The 23605-nt window shown below is 34.4% G+C and overlaps 2 protein-coding genes across 6 annotated transcripts in view; one reads left to right on the forward strand and one right to left on the reverse strand.

Annotated features, from left to right (window-relative positions):
• LOC135108417 (WD repeat domain phosphoinositide-interacting protein 4-like) overlaps positions 1-8501 on the forward strand; it is a 14357-nt gene extending 5856 nt beyond the window's left edge. For 2 of the 4 annotated variants that reach the window (XM_064019377.1, XM_064019386.1), the window contains exons 2-9: positions 1-124; positions 785-859; positions 1425-1617; positions 2189-2369; positions 2918-3126; positions 3487-3588; positions 4793-4911; positions 5571-8501. The exon at positions 1-124 is cut by the window's left edge and continues 40 nt beyond it. In XM_064019377.1, the coding sequence (XP_063875447.1) occupies positions 1-124; positions 785-859; positions 1425-1617; positions 2189-2369; positions 2918-3126; positions 3487-3588; positions 4793-4911; positions 5571-5680 (1113 nt within the window). In that variant the 3' untranslated portion in view covers positions 5681-8501. The remainder of the gene's footprint in view (positions 125-784; positions 860-1424; positions 1618-2188; positions 2370-2917; positions 3127-3486; positions 3589-4792; positions 4912-5570) is intronic. The other 2 variants (XM_064019394.1, XM_064019400.1) reach the window with 1 other exon arrangement.
• Positions 8502-14017: 5516 nt separating this feature from the next.
• On the reverse strand, positions 14018-23256 carry LOC135108459 (voltage-gated hydrogen channel 1-like). Of its 2 annotated transcripts, none has more exons than XM_064019506.1 (6): positions 23104-23256; positions 18650-18827; positions 17852-18046; positions 17591-17726; positions 16345-16543; positions 14018-15836 (listed from the first exon to the last, which is right to left on the reverse strand). In XM_064019506.1, exons 2-6 carry the CDS (start codon positions 18818-18820, stop codon positions 15821-15823), a joined length of 717 nt encoding a protein of 238 aa, XP_063875576.1. In that variant the 5' UTR covers positions 18821-18827; positions 23104-23256; the 3' UTR covers positions 14018-15820. The 2 variants fall into 2 exon arrangements, with proteins under 2 accessions (XP_063875576.1, XP_063875573.1); XM_064019503.1 differs by having other exon boundaries at positions 14018-15840.
• Between the last annotated feature and the right edge of the window lie 349 nt (positions 23257-23605).

Here is a 23605-nt window from a genome sequence, read left to right on the forward strand (position 1 = left end):
CTTCAACAGAGACAAAACTGCGACGGAGATCCCTGCCCTATCTTGGGCCTATGCCTCATGCAGCTTAAGAATATCATGGCAACTAGAGAGAAGGTCCACAGCTTAAGATTCAACCAGGATCATGGTAAGGCTGGCTGGAGACAATAATATGTAAATATCTTAAACTATTCCTGACCTCAAGACTGACAACTAATCTGTCTTTGAGGTATTCAAGGACTCCTCTGTGGGTTTCATTTCTGTACAATGGGATGTAGATCCAGGACTTTGTATACACCACCCAGTCATCACTAACCACTCTCTCAACCTAGATTGAGAGCAACACTCAAATCAATGACTTACAGAATTATTTCATCACTTCAGGGAGCTAACCGACTACTGAATTACATAGGTAGCTCTTTATTTTAAAGACACTTAACACAAACACTTGCAAAACACATGTATATTATAAGTTAGGGTGGAAGTGAGCTTTGGTTTTAGAGATATTTTCAGTTATGTATGTTTTATTCATATGTAAATGTAAACTTTTAGTGAAAGTGTAACATTCTGTGAAAGCTAGATTTCTGTGTATTTTATTATGTTAGATGTCTTTGCATTTTATTATGTAAACTGCAAACTAAATTGCACTAATAGCTTCTCTAATTTCATACTTTGGTAAGCTTCTCTTACTTGGGGAGATTACCTATGTATAGATTAACACATTTATAGAAATCAAGAAAATAAACTATTATACTGATTGTATTTGCTAATATAGAATATGAAAACATTCAGTTTCCTTTCCTCACAGGATGCTTCATTTGCTGTATGGACTCAGGCGTTAGAATATACAATGTGGAACCACTCACAGAAAAAGCACACCTGAGTAAGTAAGAGTTGCATTGTGTGTTTGTAACTATAAGGTTTGCTTTTCATATCTTGCCTAAGCTTAAACACTTTAATTAGTGTTATAACTTCACAAAAATAATTTTACTGTATATGAAACTAAAAGCTTTAAGCTTTTTTGGGGGGCAGCTATTTTATGTATAAATAGTGGGACTGCACTAACTCATAGTAGTACTAATAGGGCCTGATATTTTGATTACAGTAATGATTCTGAACTGCAGCTGTGTTCATTTACCATATTTGCTATTTCTTCTATTCCTGTTTCTTTCTCTTAACTGCAAAGGAGCCATAGCATCTAGACTGGTGAATAGTTACACAGCACTGGAAATAGTACCCTTATTTTGGTTTGTATAAATTGAAGGCAGTCTGTGAGCCTGCCCACCTAACTCATTATCTGTAGCCAGCAGGTGTTATGCAGCACTCCTTATCATCTCCATTTTCTTTCTGCATGATTTCATTGTATTCCATTTTGTTGAATTACAATGAACTCAGTTTCCATAATTGAATTCTTAACTGAAAACTAATAGTTGTAATATTAATTTCAGAAGAAAGTGTGGCTGGAAGTGTGGGGCATGGAGAAATGTTGCACCGCTCAAATTTGATAGCAATGGTTGGAGGCGGTGCAGTTCCAAAATATGCAGATAACACTGTCCTCATATATGATGATTGCAAATCCCAGCTAGTCCTAGAGTTTACTTTCTCAGTTCCAGTATTGGCAGTAAGACTTAGGAAAGACAGGTAAGAAATTGTGCTTCTTCAAACTCGAGCCTTCTTTCATGTTGTCAACACATTCACATGTAATTGTGCATCAGCTTCACTCACAATATGTCTCAAGAGATAACTGTAGATAAGCTATAGACTAGGTGGTGTTCTTTTATAGGAAATATTTACTTACTATGTAAGATAAAGCACAGAAGCTTCCCCTTCCTTGATTAATATAAAACCAGATGCATTTTAACCCATCTCCAGGAAATAAATGCTTACAAAACTGAATAGTTAAGCTTTATTTAAAACTTTTGTGTTGATCTTAACATGAACTAATGTTATTAGTAGATTTGAGTAAAATGTGGGATTGGATCTCACATTACTTAAAGTTGAATAGTGTTGTGTGAACTTGTTCATTTGTCATAATTCTTACCGTTGTTCCACATGTTCCTCTCATTATAACCATTACAGAAATTACCTATAAAATATTGACTGTATTCTCTTCTTTCTATAGTTATTCTTACTAGCTTATTGTAAATAAAGTAAACATTTACAGGACTATGTTTTACAAAGATATATGCTTACCAGTTATTCCTAATTTCAGATTAGTTGTTGTATGTCGGCGACAGATCCACGTGTTTTCTTTCCCTCATTCTCCTCAACGACTTTTTACCTGTGAGACACGGGACAATCTGTTAGGACTTTGTGAAGTATCCCCACTTCCATCTGCTGACAGACATATATTGTGCTTCCCTGCCCACAAACTTGGTGCTGTACAGTTAGTGGTAAGTATTCAGAAAACCTCATCAAGTTTTGATTGCCTAGTGATACGTTTGATCATCTATTTAAAATATAATATTTTTCATAATTCATAATTAATACTATTCATGATTGATAATCAATACATGTTGTTCCAAATATCTAGACCCTCAGAAATCATGATATATATTACACAGCATATTCAGTATGCACAAAGGATTGCATCTTAATTCACTGTTATATTTAATCTGTGCTCTACTCAGAATTATTAGTTCCTTCATTTTGTGAACAAGTTACATAAGCAGAATGGTAGAAAGATTAGGTAAAGGAGTGCAAGTATGAAAGAAGTGGTAGTAGAGTCCAAGCACATACAAGGCAAGAAGGAAAAGTCTGGACAGGGAGTGGTGGAGGTTTTTCTGTTATGGACATCCCCTTGGGAATGCCCTCAGAGGAATCAAGGCATCAGAGTGCTAGATAATTAAAAACTTCTAATTTATTTCCACTAAATCAGATAGACAAGCAGTATGAGCTTCAATTTAAATGTCTTGCACTAATCATATTGAAATGTTTTCAGGATCTTTTGACAACGGAAACCACTGTTTCTCAAGCTCCATTCACTATACAAGCACACCAAAGTGAGTTAGCCTGTCTTAGTATTAACAGAGAGGGTACACTGCTTGCAACAGCCTCACTCAAAGGCACTCTGATTCGAGTATGGGAGACTGCTAGGAGAGTGTTACTGGCTGAGTTGAGGAGAGGCTCTGACCCAGCAACTCTGTATTGGTAGGTTAAGTTATGAAATTTTATTCTCTCTCTCTCTCTCTCTCTCTCTCTCTCTCTCTCTCTCTCTCTCTCTCTCTCTCTCTCTCTCTCTCTCTCTCTCTCTCTCTCTCTCTCTCTCTCTCTCTCTCTCTCTCTCTCTCTCTCTCTCTCTCTCTCTCTCTCTCTCTCTCTCTCTCTCTCTCTCTCTCTCTCTCTCTAAGTTTGTTCAAAATACACAGTTGCTTTGTATTTAGATTCATGATTATACTTACAGGAGTATGAAGTATTTAATAGAAAGTGCTTCACAGTCATTCAAGTGATGATGATGTATTGAGGATCTGTATAAAGTTAATAACCTATTGATATTCTTAAATTCTACAGCATAAACTTCAGCAGCAATAGTGAGTTCCTGTGCTGCTCCAGTGACAAAGGCACAATCCACATATTCGCACTGAAAAACACTCACTTAAATCGACGTTCTACGTATGTATTTGCTATGTTAACGATTGTGTAAAACTTGTGATATTAGTTTTAAGATCATTTTTAATTTTTGCAGATATCTAAAAATCTGAGTTTTACTGTAGGAATATTAAGCTTCATAAAAATTTTTGAATAGATGTCATAGAGAGAAGTTACACATGACTGAAAATAAAAAAAGGTGTTGGGAGGAGAGAATGGTGTCTAGATGTACATTACTTGGGATGAATGGAAAGATAAAGTTGTATAAGGTATGTACATGACACTGCATTGCATGGAGCTGAAACATGGGATATGGAAGCAGGAGGGAAGAGAAGCTTGAATGTCTGAGGGATGTGTAAGGAGGAAGATGTATGGATAGTAATAAACAAGGGAATGTAAAGAAAAACTGGCATTAGAGGAGAATCAGCTGATGGACAGAGTAGGGAGCATTGCATTGGTATGGGCATATAGAAAAGATAGAAAAAAAACTATTGGTGAAGATAACTGGATTACAAGTGAGAGTTGTAAAGCTTAAGTGAAGACCTCAGTTGGAGTGGATGGACACTGAAGAGAGCATTAGATACAAGAAGGATGACTGTGAAACAAAAATTAAGTGGTAGTGCATGATATGGGAATCAATTTTGAATGCGTAAATGAAACAAAACTATTCATGGTGAACCAGTTCTGCCATCAGGTCTTGATGTGAAAAGACTCAGGAATGCTGTGCAACTGACTCTCAAACAGTATACAAGTCATTGTGGATTAATTTTCTCTCCTAATTAAGGTCTGAGAGCCAAGGTGGATTTTAATTATTCATTTGGAATGTGTGTGTATTTCACCACAGTCTTGAAGATCTTGTGCTGGACTCCCAGAAAACTAAAAGTTCATAACAGCTTAATCTATGGCTAGACTGAATCCCACCTGCATCCCATTCTTTTCACAGGGTGAATAGTAATTCTTTGATCAGTGAAATATCTTTCAAGTTGTGAGTGCAGTACAATGTCATGCTTGTCACATATCAGCCAGGGATGATACTGCTCCACTAAAAACCACTCTGTGTGTGCGTGTGTGAGTTCCTTGTTGTGGCTACCTACTTCACTGAGAATGTCAGCATCATATATAGATTGCCTTTATTAACTATTATAATGATTATAATAGGTGTGATAGTGATAACCTTTATATTCATCATAAATAAGCATGTGTATAATTGATTCTGTTCCCTATCCAGATTTTCAAAAATAGGTTTCCTGGGTGGTTACATGGAGTCACAGTGGGCCCTGGCAAACTTCACTGTTCCACCTGAGTGTGCATGCATATGTGCATTTGGGGCCAATTCTTCTGTGTATGGTAAGTCATGATTTTAAGTGACAGTAATGTACACAATAGTCATCTTAATTCTCTGAAAAGTAGGTTTACTTTAGCAGAAAGGGCTTTTTTTTTTTTTTTTTTTTTTTTTTTTTTTTTTTTTTTTTTTTTTTTTTTTTTGCCTTGCTGTTTGTAAACTCTCTAATCCCTCAAACTACTGAGCTTTGAGTTCCTGTCATTTTATCCTGAACTGGAAGATTCTGAAGCACCTATCAGCTCATGACACACACACACACACACACACACACAACAAAAAAATAAAATAAATAAATAAAATAAAAAATGCTTAAGACAAATTAAAATCCATCTTGCTCCTGAGCCTCTAATAATGACAAAAATAAATATAATTGTCTGAATTCTGTATGTCATTATGCAGTACTAGATGATTTATAAAAAAAACTGCATTAGTTCTGTAAAACAGTATAGTTAACAGGCATAAAGCAGGAAAGCTGACTTTTTTCTAACAATTAATAATGTGTTGTGCATGGTTATGTATTTGATCTTTGTAACCTACTGCATAATTTTGATTTTATGTTTTACAAATGCATGTAATAGAGAACTTGAATGTATGCAATGTCTGCATCTTTATACTGTTAAACATGCACTAAATTCCATACTGAATTATTCTTGTTCCATTTCAGCAATCTGTGTGGATGGGACTTTCCATAAGTATGTATACAAGCCAGATGGTAGTTGCAACAGAGAATCATTTGATGTCTACCTGGATTTGGTAGCAGATGAAGAGTTTTGATGCTGTAGTCTAATTGAAAATACAGACTGCAATTATTTGAATAGTGGTTGTGATACAGTATAACTTCCTGGAAGTGATTACATTAACCAAAAAGTGCCAATGGTGACTAAATAATCAGTTCTTGGAAGTGTTGGTTCTGAAGTAATTCATTTCAATTTTATCATTGCACCAAAGCTTGTGTTGTGAGATCTTAGTCTCCCTAGAAAAAAGATGCACATATTAATTAATGCCTGTGGAACCTCCTACAGTTACAGGAACCACATAACATACCTGCACTATGGAACATCCAATATGATATGCAACACTGCTACATCTTTATGATCTGCTTCAGTGTTGCTCTCCAGATCTCCTGTGTCTGCAACATTTTCAAACATGTAACTTCTTGGAAAAGAAAATTAATTAAAGGCTATAATATGATCACTGTCAGTGCTGATAACAGAAAGAAGATTGTAATTTACCTGACTTCAAATCCAAAATGTATTTGTAGAAAATGAAATGGTAAGGATATGGTATCAGTTCTGGTATCAGTAAGAATAGGCCTTTCTTTCATAAATTTGATAGGTATTACATTTTAATTGTATGATCAGAAAATAAGCCCAATGCCAGTATCATACGTCACATAATTAACATAAATACAATTGTCCCATTTGGCAGGTCACCATTTTTAACCAGCTACTGTTGTGGCTACCATTCAGTCTTCAAATGTGACAGGTTCAGAGACCTGAAGGATAATGAAAATCATTTAGAATTTTATTTGTGTCATTAGACAGTAATTTTTTTGAACTTTAAATAGTGATAGAAGAATAGTATGTCCCCATCACCCTGGCCAATAGAAAAATTTGTCAATTTTGAGAATATTACATAAACAGCACATATCAGATATTAATGAGTGAACCACAAACCAGTTACAAGCAGTATTTTGAAAGCAAATGTTTCAGTGTATTTTATTAGCCTTTTGCTAATCATGTAGTAAGTTTGGCTGGATTTTCTTGAGGAATTATCACAGTTCAACTTCATGGCCTTTTAAATTTATGGCTTCATCCTAGCAGTGTGCATCCTTGGAAGACGTCAACTTGAATTTCAGTTTGGGATGCTTGCTGTCATGCTTATTTTAAGAGGGTATTATATTCATTGTATTTAAGGATCTTGGGTCACTAAATGCTAATTTGATGATTGGTCTTTATTATGGAATTCAAAGGATCTTTCAAGTTTTAAGGAGGTGTACCTGGCTTTTATCCTAGTCATCTGGAGTTTATATTCTTGCTCCATTTTTAAACATACTATGTGTGTGGAGCAACATTCAGTTAAATCAGCATCACTAACTTTTATTTATCACTGAGGTCTTGATGATGGCTTCCAATTCATTGCCATGCAGACTGTTGAGCTTCAAGATGTAATGGGTCAGGGTGTTCAGAGACTGGGTTTTGAGCATCAACACATTGTAGTTCTGTACCTCCTGACAAAAGTGGGTATGATCAGGAAGTCATCAAGTGGACCTTACCTGTTATGAACCTGCTTAGCACATCTGCATGAGATTGTTAATATTTGTGCAAGATGAAAATTCTATAGAATTACTCATGCTACTTTTATTGCCTCTTAACTGCTAGATGTCAATGTCAAATGGTGAAAAGCAATTAAAGGGGATGGAATTCAGAAATTAAGAACCTCCATCAGTATTTTTATGTACACGGTAAGACAAGGTCTAATGTTTTGTCTAAGCTATCCCCCTCTAAAAGGGATCTTCATTCTGAAAGCATTTTGACATCCATTTTACTCCAAAGAAGTCTTAAGGTCAATTCAAACATATCAGTGGCATATCAGTGCCATGTCAGTTCGGTGTGAGTGAAAACCATAACGCTTCAGTGACATCTGTTCACACACATCCATAGTGACTATAAAGTGTGAAATCAGTCATTTCCAAGATGCCAAAGTTTTCAGATGTGGAATTGGCAATGATTGCCATAATTCTTTATGAAGAGGAAGAGACTGAGCATAAGCTTAAGAAAGGAAAGTGGGTACCTGAAGCATGGAAGAAAAGAAAAATTGAGTTGATCCATCATTGATGATGGAAGAAAATTTTCCAAATAAAGTATGTTGTTTGAGACTGCTGTCCATATACTTTGGCTGCAACAAATCACACATAACTTGATGATTCCAAACCAATAAGTAGTTCACCATTCATTTCATTGACAAACTCACAACACTTGTCCGATGTCCTTGAAGAACTAAAAAAATATAGGTGGCACAGAGACAGAACTGACATGGAGAGTCAAAACTCAACACTGCATCAGCCATGTGTAAATGTGGCAACCTAATTCAAAGTAAATTTTTTTTCATTAACACTAACAGACTGAGCAGACACAGCACTGATACACCACTGATATGTGTGAAACATATCCAAAACTTCATTGGCCAAAGGAGTATTTACAAGAGATAGATTAGAGTAAATAAATTTATAAATTATGGAACAAATTGGTCAATAGGGAAAGATGCAAATCTTGAGCAACACAAACAGAATACAAGAGGAGCATTTAAGGAGGCTTATGATTGACATACAAACTTCATCATACCATTACATATATCGCCAGATCATTTTTTTTTTTTTTTTCAAAGAAAAAAAATATATGAGATGGAACAAGACAATGACTGGTGGAAGTGCCAGTACTAATTTATAATAATTAAAATTAAGAAATACCATATTTTTTGGTTGATGGGTAAAAAAGTTGCATGGCTGCATATAATTTTATATATTTGTTAAAATATATTTTATCCAAGTTTAGTACAGTACTTTGTAAACTACTTCAATATTATCTTTTTTATACACATTTGTTTCATTAAAAAAAAACCTACCTGAATGTTCTCTAGTTAGGAAAGACTCTTTATGTTATATGTGTAAAAAGAAATGTCAAAATATTGTAAAAGAGCAAAGCTAAATAGGATTAATTTTAATGTGCCACATCGTACTAAAAAAATATAGGTGTAGGCTGTAAAGCAGATTTTCTGCTGTGTTCCTTTATTGCTATTAGGAAGACCAATGGTACATCACAGTACTATTGCAAAGTTATGTGAACAAAAATTATTTCAACATCTGGAAAAGCAAGTTGAGATATACTAAAGGCAACAACTATTTTTATCTCAGCTGAAATTGTCAAAGAACAATGATACAATGCAAGTCCATTGGGAAGTACAAATGATGTACAAGCAAATTGCCCTGGAATATCTTCAGGAATAATATATGTATCACTGCATCAGAAAACAGTTGAAAACAATATTTAAGGAAGACCAGTGTAGAGCACAGCATAACAGCTAACTGGATAGTAATAATGATGTCTTCCATAATGTGATTTACAGGTGCAATGTTGATTTATTTTTTAGAGGGAGCTGTGTTTATATAGATGAGTGGTATGTATATGGTTCTGAGCTTCACTCACCTATGGATAAGGTGATCCACTCGTGGGAGCACTCAGAGCTGCTTGTGTGTTGGGATAGTCTTGTGTGGGATTCTAGGAGATGTGCATTTCCATAATATTCCCACTTGACATAATTTGTTTTGTTTGAGAATCTGAGGTCTTGTAGGTGATGAAGAAATCCTTGGCACTCTGTTCATATGATGGGCCTGGATGTGGGTAGTTGTGCTGCGAGGTGACAGCTGATGTGATACAGTATGCCTGTATCTTTAAATACTTACAAACAACTTTGGATTTAAAAATGTCTAATTATGTATTACTTCAGGTTCATAACTCATACTCTGCAGAGGCAAAAATTTTTACAATTCACAAGGAACTAAAAATATAAGATTATGGAAGTTTCACTGTATTTGAAAATTATTACTTATTACCACTACTAATGGAGATTGAAGGCTAAGCATCCTCCTGCAATGCATGATTTGCTTAAATGTTACATAATTACTTCATGTAAGCTGGAATATTCAAATGTATGGAAGTTATATTCCTGCTGACAACAGGCCAACATCTGCAATCCTGTCTTATTACTATGTATATATAAAAGACAATCTGGATGAGTTAATGTTATTGTACAGTATATGGTTTTGATACAGTACAAACATTCATTATATATATATATATATATATATATATATATATATATATATATATATATATATATATATATATATATATATATATATATATATATATAATTTTTTTTACAACATAAGAATAAATAATAACCAGTCAAATTTTTCATCATACCAATATAATAACTCAACCTGGTTGCACTGATGTGAACAATAAGGTATGCATACTTTACTGTATTCATAAAAGATATGCTTTATTTATATAATTTATTTTGTACAGAAGGTTACATACATAAAAATATATTATCACAATTAGTTCATAACTGTCCCTTTCCAGTATGGATTATTTTTAATAATTGACACAGTTGTATTACAAAATATATGAGATAAATTCACTTATGATCCATTTCTATACCTACTTTCCTCCACTTATTTATAAAGTCATGACTGTTTCTTACTTCACTTTTTTTCAACTATCAACACCTATACAGTATTTACAATTGCAAACCTTTATTTTTTACCATGATTATTTCAACATATAATTTTTCTTTCCAAATGTCCTCTTTGATTTTTTTAAATTTATCACTTACAATCAACCATTAACAAAATTTATTACAACAAAGTACTTTCTGCTTTCTCTCATAGGGAAACCTACACATTATGGAATAACTAACTTTTATAAGAGGACTAGAAACTGTGCATTGATACCAGGACATGACTGTATAAGCACAAAATAACAACTGTTGAATGCTCATACAACACACACATTTAATTTTCTAAATAAAGGTATTGGTGCATGAAATAGACTAAAACCAAAGAAATTTCAAGTAAGAAACATCCATGAGTGTAAAACTAAATTGTAGGAGAGTACAGAGAACACAGAACACAAGCTTATCTCAAATACAACTAAGTATTATATCTATGTACTTACATTCCAGCATGCACTTGCAATTTAGTGTAAAATTAACACATTTCTTTGTAATACTATTGTTTCAATATGCTATTCATGAACCTACTGTCATTAAAACATAATTTATTAACTTCACTGTGGATAAACATTTTATAAACAAAGGGGAGTTATTGAGATCCAGAGGGTGGTAAGTACATCCTCAAATTACTCAATGAACAGAGTCAAGTGGCTTTGTGTTTTTATATACCTATAATAAATGATAAAGTATGTGAGCAATTTTGCACCAGTAGAAAGAAAGCATCTCTTCCATAACAAAGTGTAATTTTTAGTGTATTCAATACAATCTATAGGTAATTTACAAATTCATGTTCTGTATATTACACACTGAAATATCTGCACATTGCATTTCCAAATCTTCCTGATTTTCTCTAGCATTTTGTATTATGAGAATCTTTATAGAAATAAATAAATAATGAATTAATCACAATATCAAACTTGACTATCAACCTTTAATAGTTAGGGTCAACATAAACAACTGTATCAAATCATAGGAGGTAAACTTTATGTAAACATTGGTATATGAGTAACACCACTAATCTACACTATAGTTTGTGATCTTAGCTTTTCTTTGGCATTAACAATGTTAATGATACTTATCTTATGAGATATTTCCTCTGAATTTCCATTATGAGACTCACATAATATACACAGGGCATGTCACCAACAGTGAAAGCTGAAGGAAGATTGTCATTACATGATGATTGCCTACTGTATGAGAATGCAATTGATGCTTTGCATCATGAACTGAAAATGTATGAATTATGTACTATACAGAGTACAAACCCTCCAAAGCAATATAAATCCTTAAGTATATCTGGTCCAGTCCTAACTACTGATTTTCACATCTCTACCTATATGCTCCACTACATCCTTACTTTATCAAGAAAGAGCCTACATTTCCTGCAAGAAAAATTTACACAATACAACAGACTACAAAGACTATCATGGTTACTTTCAAACATGTCTGCCATCAGTCAAATTGTCTCAGTTTTACAAAAAAAATCATTCATAATTTTGAGTGATGGCTGCTGTGATGGGATCCTCACCTTGAACCGAAGAAGCTGAATGAAGTTGAAGGGATAACAATATGAGAGAGAGAGAGAGAGAGAGAGAGAGAGAGAGAGAGAGAGAGAGAGAGAGAGAGAGAGAGAGAGAGAGAGAGAGAGAGAGAGAGAGAGAGAGAGAGAGAGAGAGAGAGAGAGAGAGATATGCAAGGGATGGGGGGGAGGCCATTTAATTGCTGTTATTGAGGAGACAGGGCAGGCATTGCAGTGTGTGACAATGCTGTTTCTTCAATTCATATAAAAAAGATTCACATAAAAAATGAATAAATAAATAAGTCATAAAAATAATAACAATAAATAAATAAATATATCAAACATACTTACAAGTAGTTCACAAACTAAAAAGATTCTTAAAGTCGGTGTCTGTATTGTATATGTATTCTGTAAAGCTAAACAGTAGATTTGAAACTTTTTTCTTTTTTTTCAGATAATGATTTGTCAATTTCATTTTCTCATAATGACAGAGTTTGCTTTCAGCTTTCTGAGAATACTTTACAAACATGAAATACTATCTCTTGTCACATACATACATACATGCATATTATTTTTTTCTATGCTATTCCAACAATGAAAACATCTCTCATCATGAAGTACTACAATCTCTTAGGATACTGATAGCCTACTCTAAGTGTTACATATTGACACAAACATTGAAATACACATATAAATTTAAGTTACATTGTCCAGTACTTCCTACAAGAGGCTGCCTGTTGTTACAAACCTTTACTGTCACAATGTACATACACCATCCTGATTCCTGTTGCATATAAGCACAATGCATTCAGTTTATCAGCACATTTATTTTCCCAAGAAATGACAATCATCAATGCTAGAAAAATGTACATATAATACTAGAAAAATATTTAAGATAAATAACTGATTAATATTCAAGTAATGCGCGTGCGTGTGCACGCACACACACACACACATATTATATATATATATATATATATATATATATATATATATATATATATATATATATATATATATATATATATATATATATATATATATATATATATATATATATATATATATATATATATTAGCAATGTTAGCACCCCTTTATATTTGTTAAAACCAAGTTTCTCTGTCTGACTGGATTAATAGTGTGCTTGGTTAAAAGAAATTCATGTTTTTTTCTGCTTACTACAGGCACTACACATCAGTATAAGTCACATCAGTCACTAAATGTTAAAGTACATCACAACTGTATTACAACAACTTCTAGATATTAAGTTAGCAACATAATTCTTTAAATAAACATAAACATGTCAATATTAATTTTAATTTCTACATGAATTATATATAATACAAACAAATATCTGTAAGGCAGAGAAATCCATAGTTGAAACTGTAACTGTAAAATCTCCAAGATAAGAAGACTAATTTCAGTGGCCTCACAGCTATTACTTCAGCTATCATGCATAATGTATGTAAATCTTTTGCAGAGAGTTTCTGCTTCCAATAAGTCAGCCTACTTACACTCTCGGATTTTCTTGTCTTGATACGCACAATATTAGGCAATGTAATACTTACTGTATTTTATCAACACATCCAATTAGGAAAAAACTATAATGTTTGTCAAACACTGTACATAACTAAAAAAGACACCTGGAGAGTAGATTACAAACTATTTCATATGACATTTTAAGTACTGTACAACAATTTGTACACAATGCAGCACCAAACAACTATCACACCATCATATTGCTAACCTCCATCTGTGCTATTACTCCCTTTCTTTTTCACTAGCACAGTAACCAGGATCTTTACTGCCACAGACCTGCACTCAATACATGAAGGTAACTGTGCCAAACAAGTCACCAAAAATGACTGATTAAATACAAAAAAATATTTATGACCTTCACTTATGCCACTACATGAGTAAGTACATAACTATTCACTATCAAAAGTAAAGCATTTAACAACTAGTACTGTGATTTCAGCCACTTTTCTATGATCATATCTTGAGCTCATCCTATGAGTATCACTTCTGCCTGCATTTTATATATATCTATATATATATATATATATATATATATATATATATATATATATATATATATATATATATATATATATATATATATATATATATATATATATATATATATATATATATATATATATATATATATATATATATATATATATATATATATATATATATATATATATATATATATATATATATATATATTTTTTTTTTTTTTTTTTTTTTTTTTTTACAAAAAATAGTAACATTACAGATATTAAAGAGCAAAAATGTTGTGAAAACTACAGAAAATGCCTAAGACAAATCAATGTTTTAGACTTATGATTATATGAACACATAGATTACAACAGTACCAAATTAGTCTGCAATTGTTCCTAAGCATAATTTTGACAAAAATGTTCTAGTTATTTTTGCAACTGTATAAAATTCTATAACATAAAAAGATAAACCAATTATTACTTTTCTTTCTGTCAAGTGATATCTACTCAATGCAATGAAAAGTGCATTTTGATCCAAACATGTATATCCGTTATGCAATATACAAGTATCCTCACACAGCAGAGCTGCCTGAAAATTATTGAAATTTCATATAACAAACCATACATGCATACATACATTACTGCATCTTTTTTCAAACCTTAGGGTGAGGCCCAAACATTCCTGGGCTCTCACAGCAAGCACACATTATATACACACAAAGGAGAGCAGGACTGCTAGACTTATACTCCTGTTGGGATGCAATTTTACAAAATCATGACTTACATATTATTATACCTTTTCACTGTTACATAAATAAAGGTTACAGAGTTTCAGGAGATAAACCCATTTTGTCTCCATCCAGCCCAGAAATTCAACCCATGACCACTTGAGTGTCAAGACCACTAACCCATAAAAACTTGCCTATTCATATCTGGCTCTTATACTAATGCAAAATAAAAAGGTATCTATAATACTGCAGTAAAAATGCAATAATATATTATAGTAGTCATACCTGACAACACAATTAGGTACTTTCCACACTTTAGTTGTAATCCATGATTGGTAAGAGCCACATCCAAAATTACATGTATCTGTTTACAATAATATGAATAAATACTACAACAACCAAGAGCTAAGAAAAATAAAAAAAATACATATATGGTAACAAAAGATCCATAAAAGCACAAAAAACTTGTAACACTAACATTAAGCATATGTGAGACTCTGACATTATTATAATGAGATTTAAATATTTAGAATTCAAGAAAATATCATGATTTTACTAAAGGATGCCTGCAGTGTGAAGAAAATAAGCATTAACAGTAATAGTAATGGATATGAAGAGTTGACAAGTCTGACAGTGATAAAGGGATGAGCTGTGTAATGGCACATGTAGTCAGTCAAATGCAGCACCCTGAGAATAATCTCTTGAGAGAAAGGAAGAAAACAAGATAGATAAGAAACAAAGATATGTATATATAAATAAGAAAAAAATGCTATAAGTGTAACAAAAATGTTCCTTAAAGAGTAACAAGAAAAGAATAACTGACAGAGAGAGAGAGAGAGAGAGAGAGAGAGAGAGAGAGAGAGAGAGAGAGAGAGAGAGAGAGAGAGAGAGAGAGAGAGAGAGAGAGAGAGAGAGAGAGAGAGAGAGAGAGAGAGTAATAAAAACAAGAAGACAGGAATTTGCAAGGCTGAAATATATGAATATAATAACATGGAGAACCTTTCCATTATGATTAACTGGCAAACAGATAAATTTTATAGATGTAAAAATTAAAAAGATATGTTCTCAGTATGTTTCTAGTCTTCTGTATATTAAAAAGTACATACTGGTTAAATAAAAATTCTGAGCTGTACTAGAATTGAAGTTACAAGATTAACTGCATGACAAAAATGTATATATTCTATTCATATAAAAATACCTCATGATATAATATACTGCAATAAAATTCACTTACTTTGACTTATTATCTTTTTTGATCTGATATGAGTCCTTCACAGAAGGTACCAGCAGACCATTTTTTGTACTCTTTGAATTTGGTGATGGTATTAGCTGACCATTTGAAGTCATTTTCTTACTCTGAAGTCACCTCAACAGCAAGCTGCCTGTGAGAGAGAGGAAGAGAGACAGAGAGAGAGAGAGAGAGAGAGAGAGAGAGAGAGAGAGAGAGAGAGAGAGAGAGAGAGAGAGAGAGAGAGAGAGAGAGAGAGAGAGGAGAGAGAGAGGAGAGAGAGAGAGAGAGAGAGAGGAGAGAGAGAGAGAAGGAGAGAGAGAGAGAGAGAGAGAGAGAGATTATCAATTCAGTGAACAATACATAAAATACCTCAGTTTTCTCATATCATGCCTTTAAAAAAAATGAGAACCTTAAGAAGAATATATAAAGACTATCTTTTTACTATAGCACATCAAAAGTACAGTGGTTAGTAAGCCAAAGTGTAAATGCATAAGCCTCAGCCAGAACTGATGTCACACAACCAATTCTGTTTTTTCCTTAAGAAAGGTTATCAGTCTAATATCCAGGTAACCTTAAGAAAATTCATTACACTTTATACAAAAACTGATCCAAGACACACTTTTTTTTACAAACAGATAAAAAAATAAATAAATACCTTGTACTGTCAGGAGGGCTTCTGTATTCTGTATATGAAATATTGTTTTCCTTCAGTAGCTCTTGAAGATGCTTTATATATGCCTCCTGAGCATAGCCACTGGTACGCCATCTCTCAATTTCCTGTTCTACTTGATACCTCTTCTCTTTTTCTTGCACCAATTTTTTGTCTCCTGATGATTTTATCTGTGATACAATAGCTGAAATAAAAGCATAACAAGACATAGAAACTTGATCTATACTTGAGAATTACAATACATAAGTTGTTTTTTTTTCTCCTTTACATGAAAGGACAGTGGCCATAAACAAAGAGAGAATTTCAAGGAAAAATACTCATTGATGCTCCCAAAAGAAAGATAATAGAAGAGTCCCAAGATGGCCAACTTTCTGACACCTAATGAATACTCCACTCTTCAGGGTGTTTAAGTTCTAAGAGGTATGAAAATATAAGACAGAGCATTTCAAAGTCTGGAAGGGAAAAGGAAAGAAAATATGAAGATTCTATTTACTTACAGTACTTGTATCAGTATTGGGGAAAGAACAGGAATAGGAATATATATAGAGGGTTGCACAGCAAGGTTTAATAAGAGAGAGTGGCTTGTAGTCAGGAAATCTATAAGAGTAATAATAATGAAAATAGCAATGATAGCAATGAGATAGAAACACTAGGTATCTTTGTTACTCATCTGCATATAGTAACTTTTCATAAGAGTTGATGAGTTTTTTGTTCAGTGGGAAATATTCAGTGAACTACAATATATGATAATCAATGTAGCACAAGAAATATTACACAAAATGTTGCCTTAAATAAGTATCTCACTGAGCTGAAATAATGTTTCAATACAAATAATGGCAGAATGACTAATGAATAAATATACAAAAGAAATGCCCTGGCATAATGTACAACAAATGTGCATATAAAAAAAAGTGAGTTGATGGAATCTGCAGTATCCTGAGATGCTTGGAGTAAGATAAATTATAAAACAATATATCTGAGTGGGATGGATGTTATAGAGTAAAAATACAACTCTTAAACTAAGAAAAGATAAAATTGTAGAGAGAGAGAGAGAGAATATGCATGAACAAAACAGGAAACTCTTTTGCATTAGACATCCTGTTGAAGTTCACCTGAAATAGAAGCAAGAGTATACTTGATTATAATGATTCTTAGATATTTATCACTTTATCTATTATATGAAGAGCCAAAGATGTTGGATTTGCTATTCCATGCAATAAATAGACCTTACCACGCTGAATGTGAACAACTCTCCAAAGTCGCAGCACAATCATAAAACCGGCACCAGCATGAGCATCATGGGAGTGAAGATAGACAGCATCCAGACAAAAACACACGATTACAACAACTGCATCAAACACATCTCCCTGAAACATCAAAGTTTTTAAATGATCTTGAAGAAGACACTCTCTAAAACATTAAAAGAATCTAATATTAACATGAGAGAAAAACATTCAACAAAAAGCACCATATCATGATAAAGCACCATTACCTTGTGAGTAAAAAATTCCAACTGATATGCATAAATCTTGAGTGCAATTTCCACCATGAAAATACTCATCACACTCAAGGACAATGCGTGGAAGACAAATGGTAGAGGTGACTCTGGATCCTTCAATGCTAGATCCAACATCAACTCTGTGATGACCAGCAGTGTGTCTACAATCACTAAGCCAACCAGTAATACCTGAAGATTCAAAATGGCATTTAGCTATTTGATCTAATATTATATACAGTGTATATATAGGTATATAGCTAATTCTAAAAAAACAATTTTGAAGTACCACTCTATTATGTAGGAATTCAATACACAATGTGGTAATAATCCCACAGGAAAGCATCTTCAGGAAATTGGGGACAATACAGACAGTAGCAAGGTGACAGAATGTTTGAAATAGGTAAACTGGAAAGAGATAATATGAGCAGCTGTACTGGAAATCATGAAACACCCATGTCTCCTTTACATGAACATAAGCAAATTAAATGCTGAAAAATCAAATAGAAAATTAAGAATTAAACACACACAAACCAGTACCCTCTATCCTTGAACATATATATGACATTCACATTTTCATAAGTTACATGTATATATAAGCACATCTAAAAACCTCTCCCAAATGCAGCATTCATACATGCATACTGTTACTTTCATGGGTCATACTATAAATCTCAAAGACTAGATAGTAGGTGATATAATTATTTTCTATATTACCTATTCAACAGCATAATTTTTCTAAACTTCAAAATTTTCTTAATTTAACTGCTTCACACAACAAAGGCAACATCACACCTGACAAGGAGTGGAACGCAAATACTGCTGTAGGTATTGTTTAATTGAAGTTCTTGATCTTAAGGATTCATCATCTGAAGATCCAGATTTTAGGCTGAGTGTTTCATGAACTTCAGGTGAATTCCCAGCCTCTAGGCATCCTTCTTCTAATTCATTTTTTATATTTTCCATGGCAGGTCTGTTAATGAAATAAAGATAGAGTTAGCACAAAAAAAAGAGTATATCAATACAACAAAGAATATTTGGTCTATATAATAAAGACCACAGAAATATGGTATTTAACAAAGAATATATTAGATTACTGAAAGAAAGGACCATTCTTGCATATGAACTGACTTCCTCTCTTAATAATAAATCTTACAGAACTTAGAGCCAGGAAATGAGTGTTGGCCTCCAAAAGAGAGAAAGAACACATGGATGAAGCAGAACCCTCCTGGTGTACACTATAATAAACCCTGCAAAGAACGTACACAAGCTTCCTGAGACATGCCTTGGGCTGTTCAGATATTTATACTACTAGTACATTATATTAATAAAACACCAGAAATCTATATAGGAGTTAAGTCATGTAACACCACAGCAGGGCACAGACACAGGTGCCAAAGCAGGACAGGCCACCATACGAGGTGTGTCATTAAAGTTCCAGGACTGGTGCCACACAAGTTTTATTTCACATCCAGGCTACAAACTATAGGTTATCTCCTTCGAAGTAATCCCCCTGGCACCGCATGCACTTGTCCATCCTTCTCTGCCAGGCTTGCATGCACTGCTGGAAGGATTCTTGCGGGATGCTCCTCAGCTCCGTCGTCACGGCCTTTTTGATGTCGTCCGCATCATCAAAACGGGTCCCCTTCATGACCTCCTTGAGCTTGGGGAAGAGGAAGAAGTCGCACGGAGCGAGGTCAGGTGAGTAGGGCGGTTGCTCCAGCACGGCGATGTTCTTCTTGGCCAAGAACTCTCTGATGCTCAGGGCATTGTGAGCAGGCGCATTGTCGTGGTGAAGCAGCCACGAGTTGCCCTGCCACAACTCCCGCCTCTTCTCGCGCACTGCACGAAGCAGACGCCGCAGTACTTCTTTGTACACATGTTGGTTGACTGTCTGGCCCTGTGGCAAGAACTCGCAGTGGACGATGCCCCTCACATCGAAGAAAGCGATCAACATGACCTTGAAGCTGGACCTGGACTGCCTTGCTTTCTTCGGCCGTGGCGACGCCGGACTCTTCCATTGAAGGCTCTGGCGTTTGGTCTCCGGGTCGTACTCAAATACCCAGGACTCATCGCCGGTGATGACTCTCCTGAGCAAGTCTGGTTCAGTTTCCAGACGCTCGAGGATGTCCTGACACACCTGCATGCGTCGTCCCTTCTGGTCATCGTTCAGGAGTCTCGGCACCATCTTCGCACAGACTTTCCGCATGCCCAGATCTTCAGTGATAATCTTCCACACGCTGTTGTGGTTCATGCCAAGCTCATCTGCGATCTTTCGAACAGTCAACCGACGATCGTCACGCACCATCTGCTTGACACGCTCAACATTGGCCTCATTCCTGCTCGTTGAGGGTCTTCCACTCCTGGGGTCATCTTCCACGTCCTCCCGGCCCTCTTTGAACCTCTTGCACCACTCAAAAACACGTGAGCGTGACATTGTCTCATCCCCGTACACTTTTTGCAGCATACCCAGTGCTTCTGACGGCGTTTTCCCCAACTGCACCAAAAACTTCAAGTTTGTTCGCTGTTCAGCGCTCATTGTTAAACGACCTGCAACAGAGGACATGATTTTAAAAGCACGTAAGAAAAAGATTAGTGACTGTAGAGGGTTGGGAGCGCAGTTGTATACTCCAGAAGGATTACTTTGAAGGGGAAATATGGTGGTTTGTGGCTTGGGTTTGAAATTCATCTTTTAGGACACCAGTCCTGGAACTTTAATGACACACCTCGTATAGTGCAGTCAGTTAAATAATAACTGAGGATAATATCTATGAAGAGCTTACACCTCAAGGTCCCGCTATCTGCAGGAAAATATAAGTTCAGCATAAAGTGAATATGTAAAGATCACAGCAAGAACAGAAATGTTGTTGCTTGTAATTTTGCTCCAGTCTTCTAGGAGGCATTTGGACAATTTTCTATGCAACAGAAATTTTGTCAAGTACAGTATGTGTTTGTTTACTTGGCTTAGGGTGTGGAGTACTCTGTAGGAAATATCCTGTATCTGCTGTGGTCTCAGGACTGAAATAGATGCAGGGTACAGAACAGTCTCATTATGAAGGGGCAGGGGTAAACCAGTGTACGTTGTCAGGTCTTGCTACAGAAGTATGTAGCCAGTTGCACTATGCCTAATCTCCTTGGGTGTAGCATAGTGGTCCATATATATATATATATATATATATATATATATATATATATATATATATATATATATATATATATATATATATATATATATATATATATATATATATATATATATATATATATATATATATATATATATATATATATATATATATATATATATAGTGTATTTATTATGTGATAAATGAAAGATAATAAAAAAATACCACAAGTATTCACTGAGTTGGTCTGATAAATATTTATTTATTTAATTAATCTTTTATGTATTTTTCTCATTACTTTAAATCAGCCACCATGTTCATAAAACAGGCTAACCAAATATACTGCATTGCACAGTTACTGTTTAACTCTTACACATGTGTCTAGGTACCACATGCCATATAATTTCCTCTAATCTCATGGGGATAAATTAACTCCTGGCTGAGAATTACTGCTCTTGAATTACATACTGCCCATAGTTATGGAGTGAACATGCATTGTTGTAGTGACCAGAATACAAACTCCTCAAAAGTGACCTTGAGACATGTTGGTGCCCTTCACAGGCCTGACATCTGAGGTCCTGTCCTCTTTGTACTCCTGTCATGGGTTTAGTCTCCAAGCCCAGTGACAGTCTCCCATGGATGAAGATTTATCCAGCCTTCAGATCAATGTTTCAATGTTTCTATGATTGACCCAAAGGTGACATTATTTTTTTTTTGTTTTCATGTCCACTAAATAACTTACTGTGAACAATTTACAACACTATAAAATCACCTCTTAATAGTGACAATAAATTCCATCAAAATATAATTGTCATGAGCGAGTAACTAGAACTGATAATTGGTCCCTTGATTATATAAAAAAAATAATTATAAAGATTTAATTCTCCTGAATAACTAATTGTCCCCTTGATTACAAGAAATACCATCATAAACTTAATACAATCCTCTTATTACTTGAAAAAAAAAAAGGTGCCATGGTAATGAAAGTTAATATTCTGATAAACAACATGAACCAGAAAAAAACCTAATAGGAGGGCCAGTTTTGGATGGGGGCACGGGGGAACATTGCCCCACCAAATTTTTTCATTACCTCCCCCACACATATGCAAAAAAAAATATATATATATATATATATATATATATATATATATATATATATATATATATATATATATATATATATATATATATATATATATATATATATATGTGTGTGTGTGTGTGTGTGTGTTTTAGTCAGCCAGTGGTGACATCACAGGATGAAGCCCCCTGGGTCTGGATCCACAAATTGTGAGTTTGGGACTGTATAATACTGTAAGGTAATGAAATATAAAACACTCAGAGGTCAGGTGTGAAAATCTCACAACAAATTTCTCATAATACAGAGATCATGGCAGCAGCTGCTGCCAGCTGCCCTGCCATTGTGTCAGACATACAAGTAAATCATTTCATCTGAATTTTGTAAATACCTTTTGCAATATAAAGGATTTTGCACTTATCAGCAATATTTTTCATGTATAGGACTTAAAATGTTTTTCCATGAGTTAATTTTGCTTATTGCAAGACAGCTTATTAGACACAGGAGAAGTGATCAAGGTGTGACAGAAGAGGAAGTGTTGCGGGATGAGAATATAAAAGAAAAGAGAAAGGGAGAAGTGGAGCAGGAAGCAGATCCCTTGCTACACCTTTGTGCCCCATCACTGTGTGTAGCTGTCTCTTTAATTCAAGCACTCTAAAATTGGGACTGTCTGATGGAGTCATTCAAAATTTGTACATACAGTTTTATCTTAGGAAATAAATAAATAAATAAATAAAAGCATTCTCGAGTGGTTTCTTAAAGCAGATCATATAATACATATCTGCTAGGTGTAAATTAGCGTCTTTAGCTTTTATGTCAACTTTGTGATTTTGTATATCATCTATTATTTGTATGTGTTTTTTTTTTAATACTTTCTTCTTGTCAATGGGATACGCTTAAAGAAGAAAAAAATGATATAATGATCAACAGGTATTGTCTCCCCAGGTCACACAGGCTCGCCACGCCCCCTCAGCACACTGTCAGCCAGCACACACCACATATTCTACAATGATAGGCCAGCAAAGAAGCGAAAAGCTCCCCCTTACCTTGAGCTGATGACGAGGAGTGCTCTATATTTAGTTGCTGCCTCTCGAGCCCTCCCTCCACTTGGGCCTGGGTCTTGGTCTGGACTACCCAGTTGCCGTCCCGCCCCTCGTATGCACCTGCCTTTCCTTTAGCTTTCACAACAATAAGAAAATAAGATACTGTTTCCACCGATGTTCTATTGCTTTTTTTTTCATGTGTACTCTGATATACAGTAATAAGGTAATAACAGAGGATTTTAAAGATTCTATATTTGTGTGTATGCAATTCGTTCCTTTACCTTGTAACCTTACGGCAGCACCTGAGTACATTCTCAGTAAGTCTTTACATACTGATATTTAAGTTTATTTCCTTTTTCTATACATATATATTACAACAGTTTCTATATCACTCTCTCCTATTACAGATTGCGAATTCGAAAAGCGTTCTTAGTGTGTCATCGGATTTGCAATTTCGGCACGACTGATGAATGAGACGCGTTATGGATTTTAATAACAGTTCGGA

The sequence above is a fragment of the Scylla paramamosain genome, chromosome 2, assembly GCF_035594125.1.
Source record: "Scylla paramamosain isolate STU-SP2022 chromosome 2, ASM3559412v1, whole genome shotgun sequence".
Classification (NCBI taxonomy): Eukaryota; Metazoa; Arthropoda; class Malacostraca; order Decapoda; family Portunidae; genus Scylla; species Scylla paramamosain.

What these genes read in the sequence shown, in the direction of transcription:
- LOC135108459 (XM_064019503.1), bottom strand. Translation starts at nt 18,820, where the DNA reads ATGGAAAATATAAAAAATGAATTAGAAGAAGGATGCCTAGAGGCTGGG. An exon ending in TGCGTTCCACTCCTTGTCAG is followed by an intron (nt 18,047 to 18,649) that starts GTGTGATGTTGC and finishes TTGAATCTTCAG; the next exon opens with GTATTACTGGTTGGCTTAGT. An exon ending in AGTTGTTCACATTCAGCGTG is followed by an intron (nt 16,544 to 17,590) that starts GTAAGGTCTATT and finishes CTTTTATTTCAG; the next exon opens with CTATTGTATCACAGATAAAA.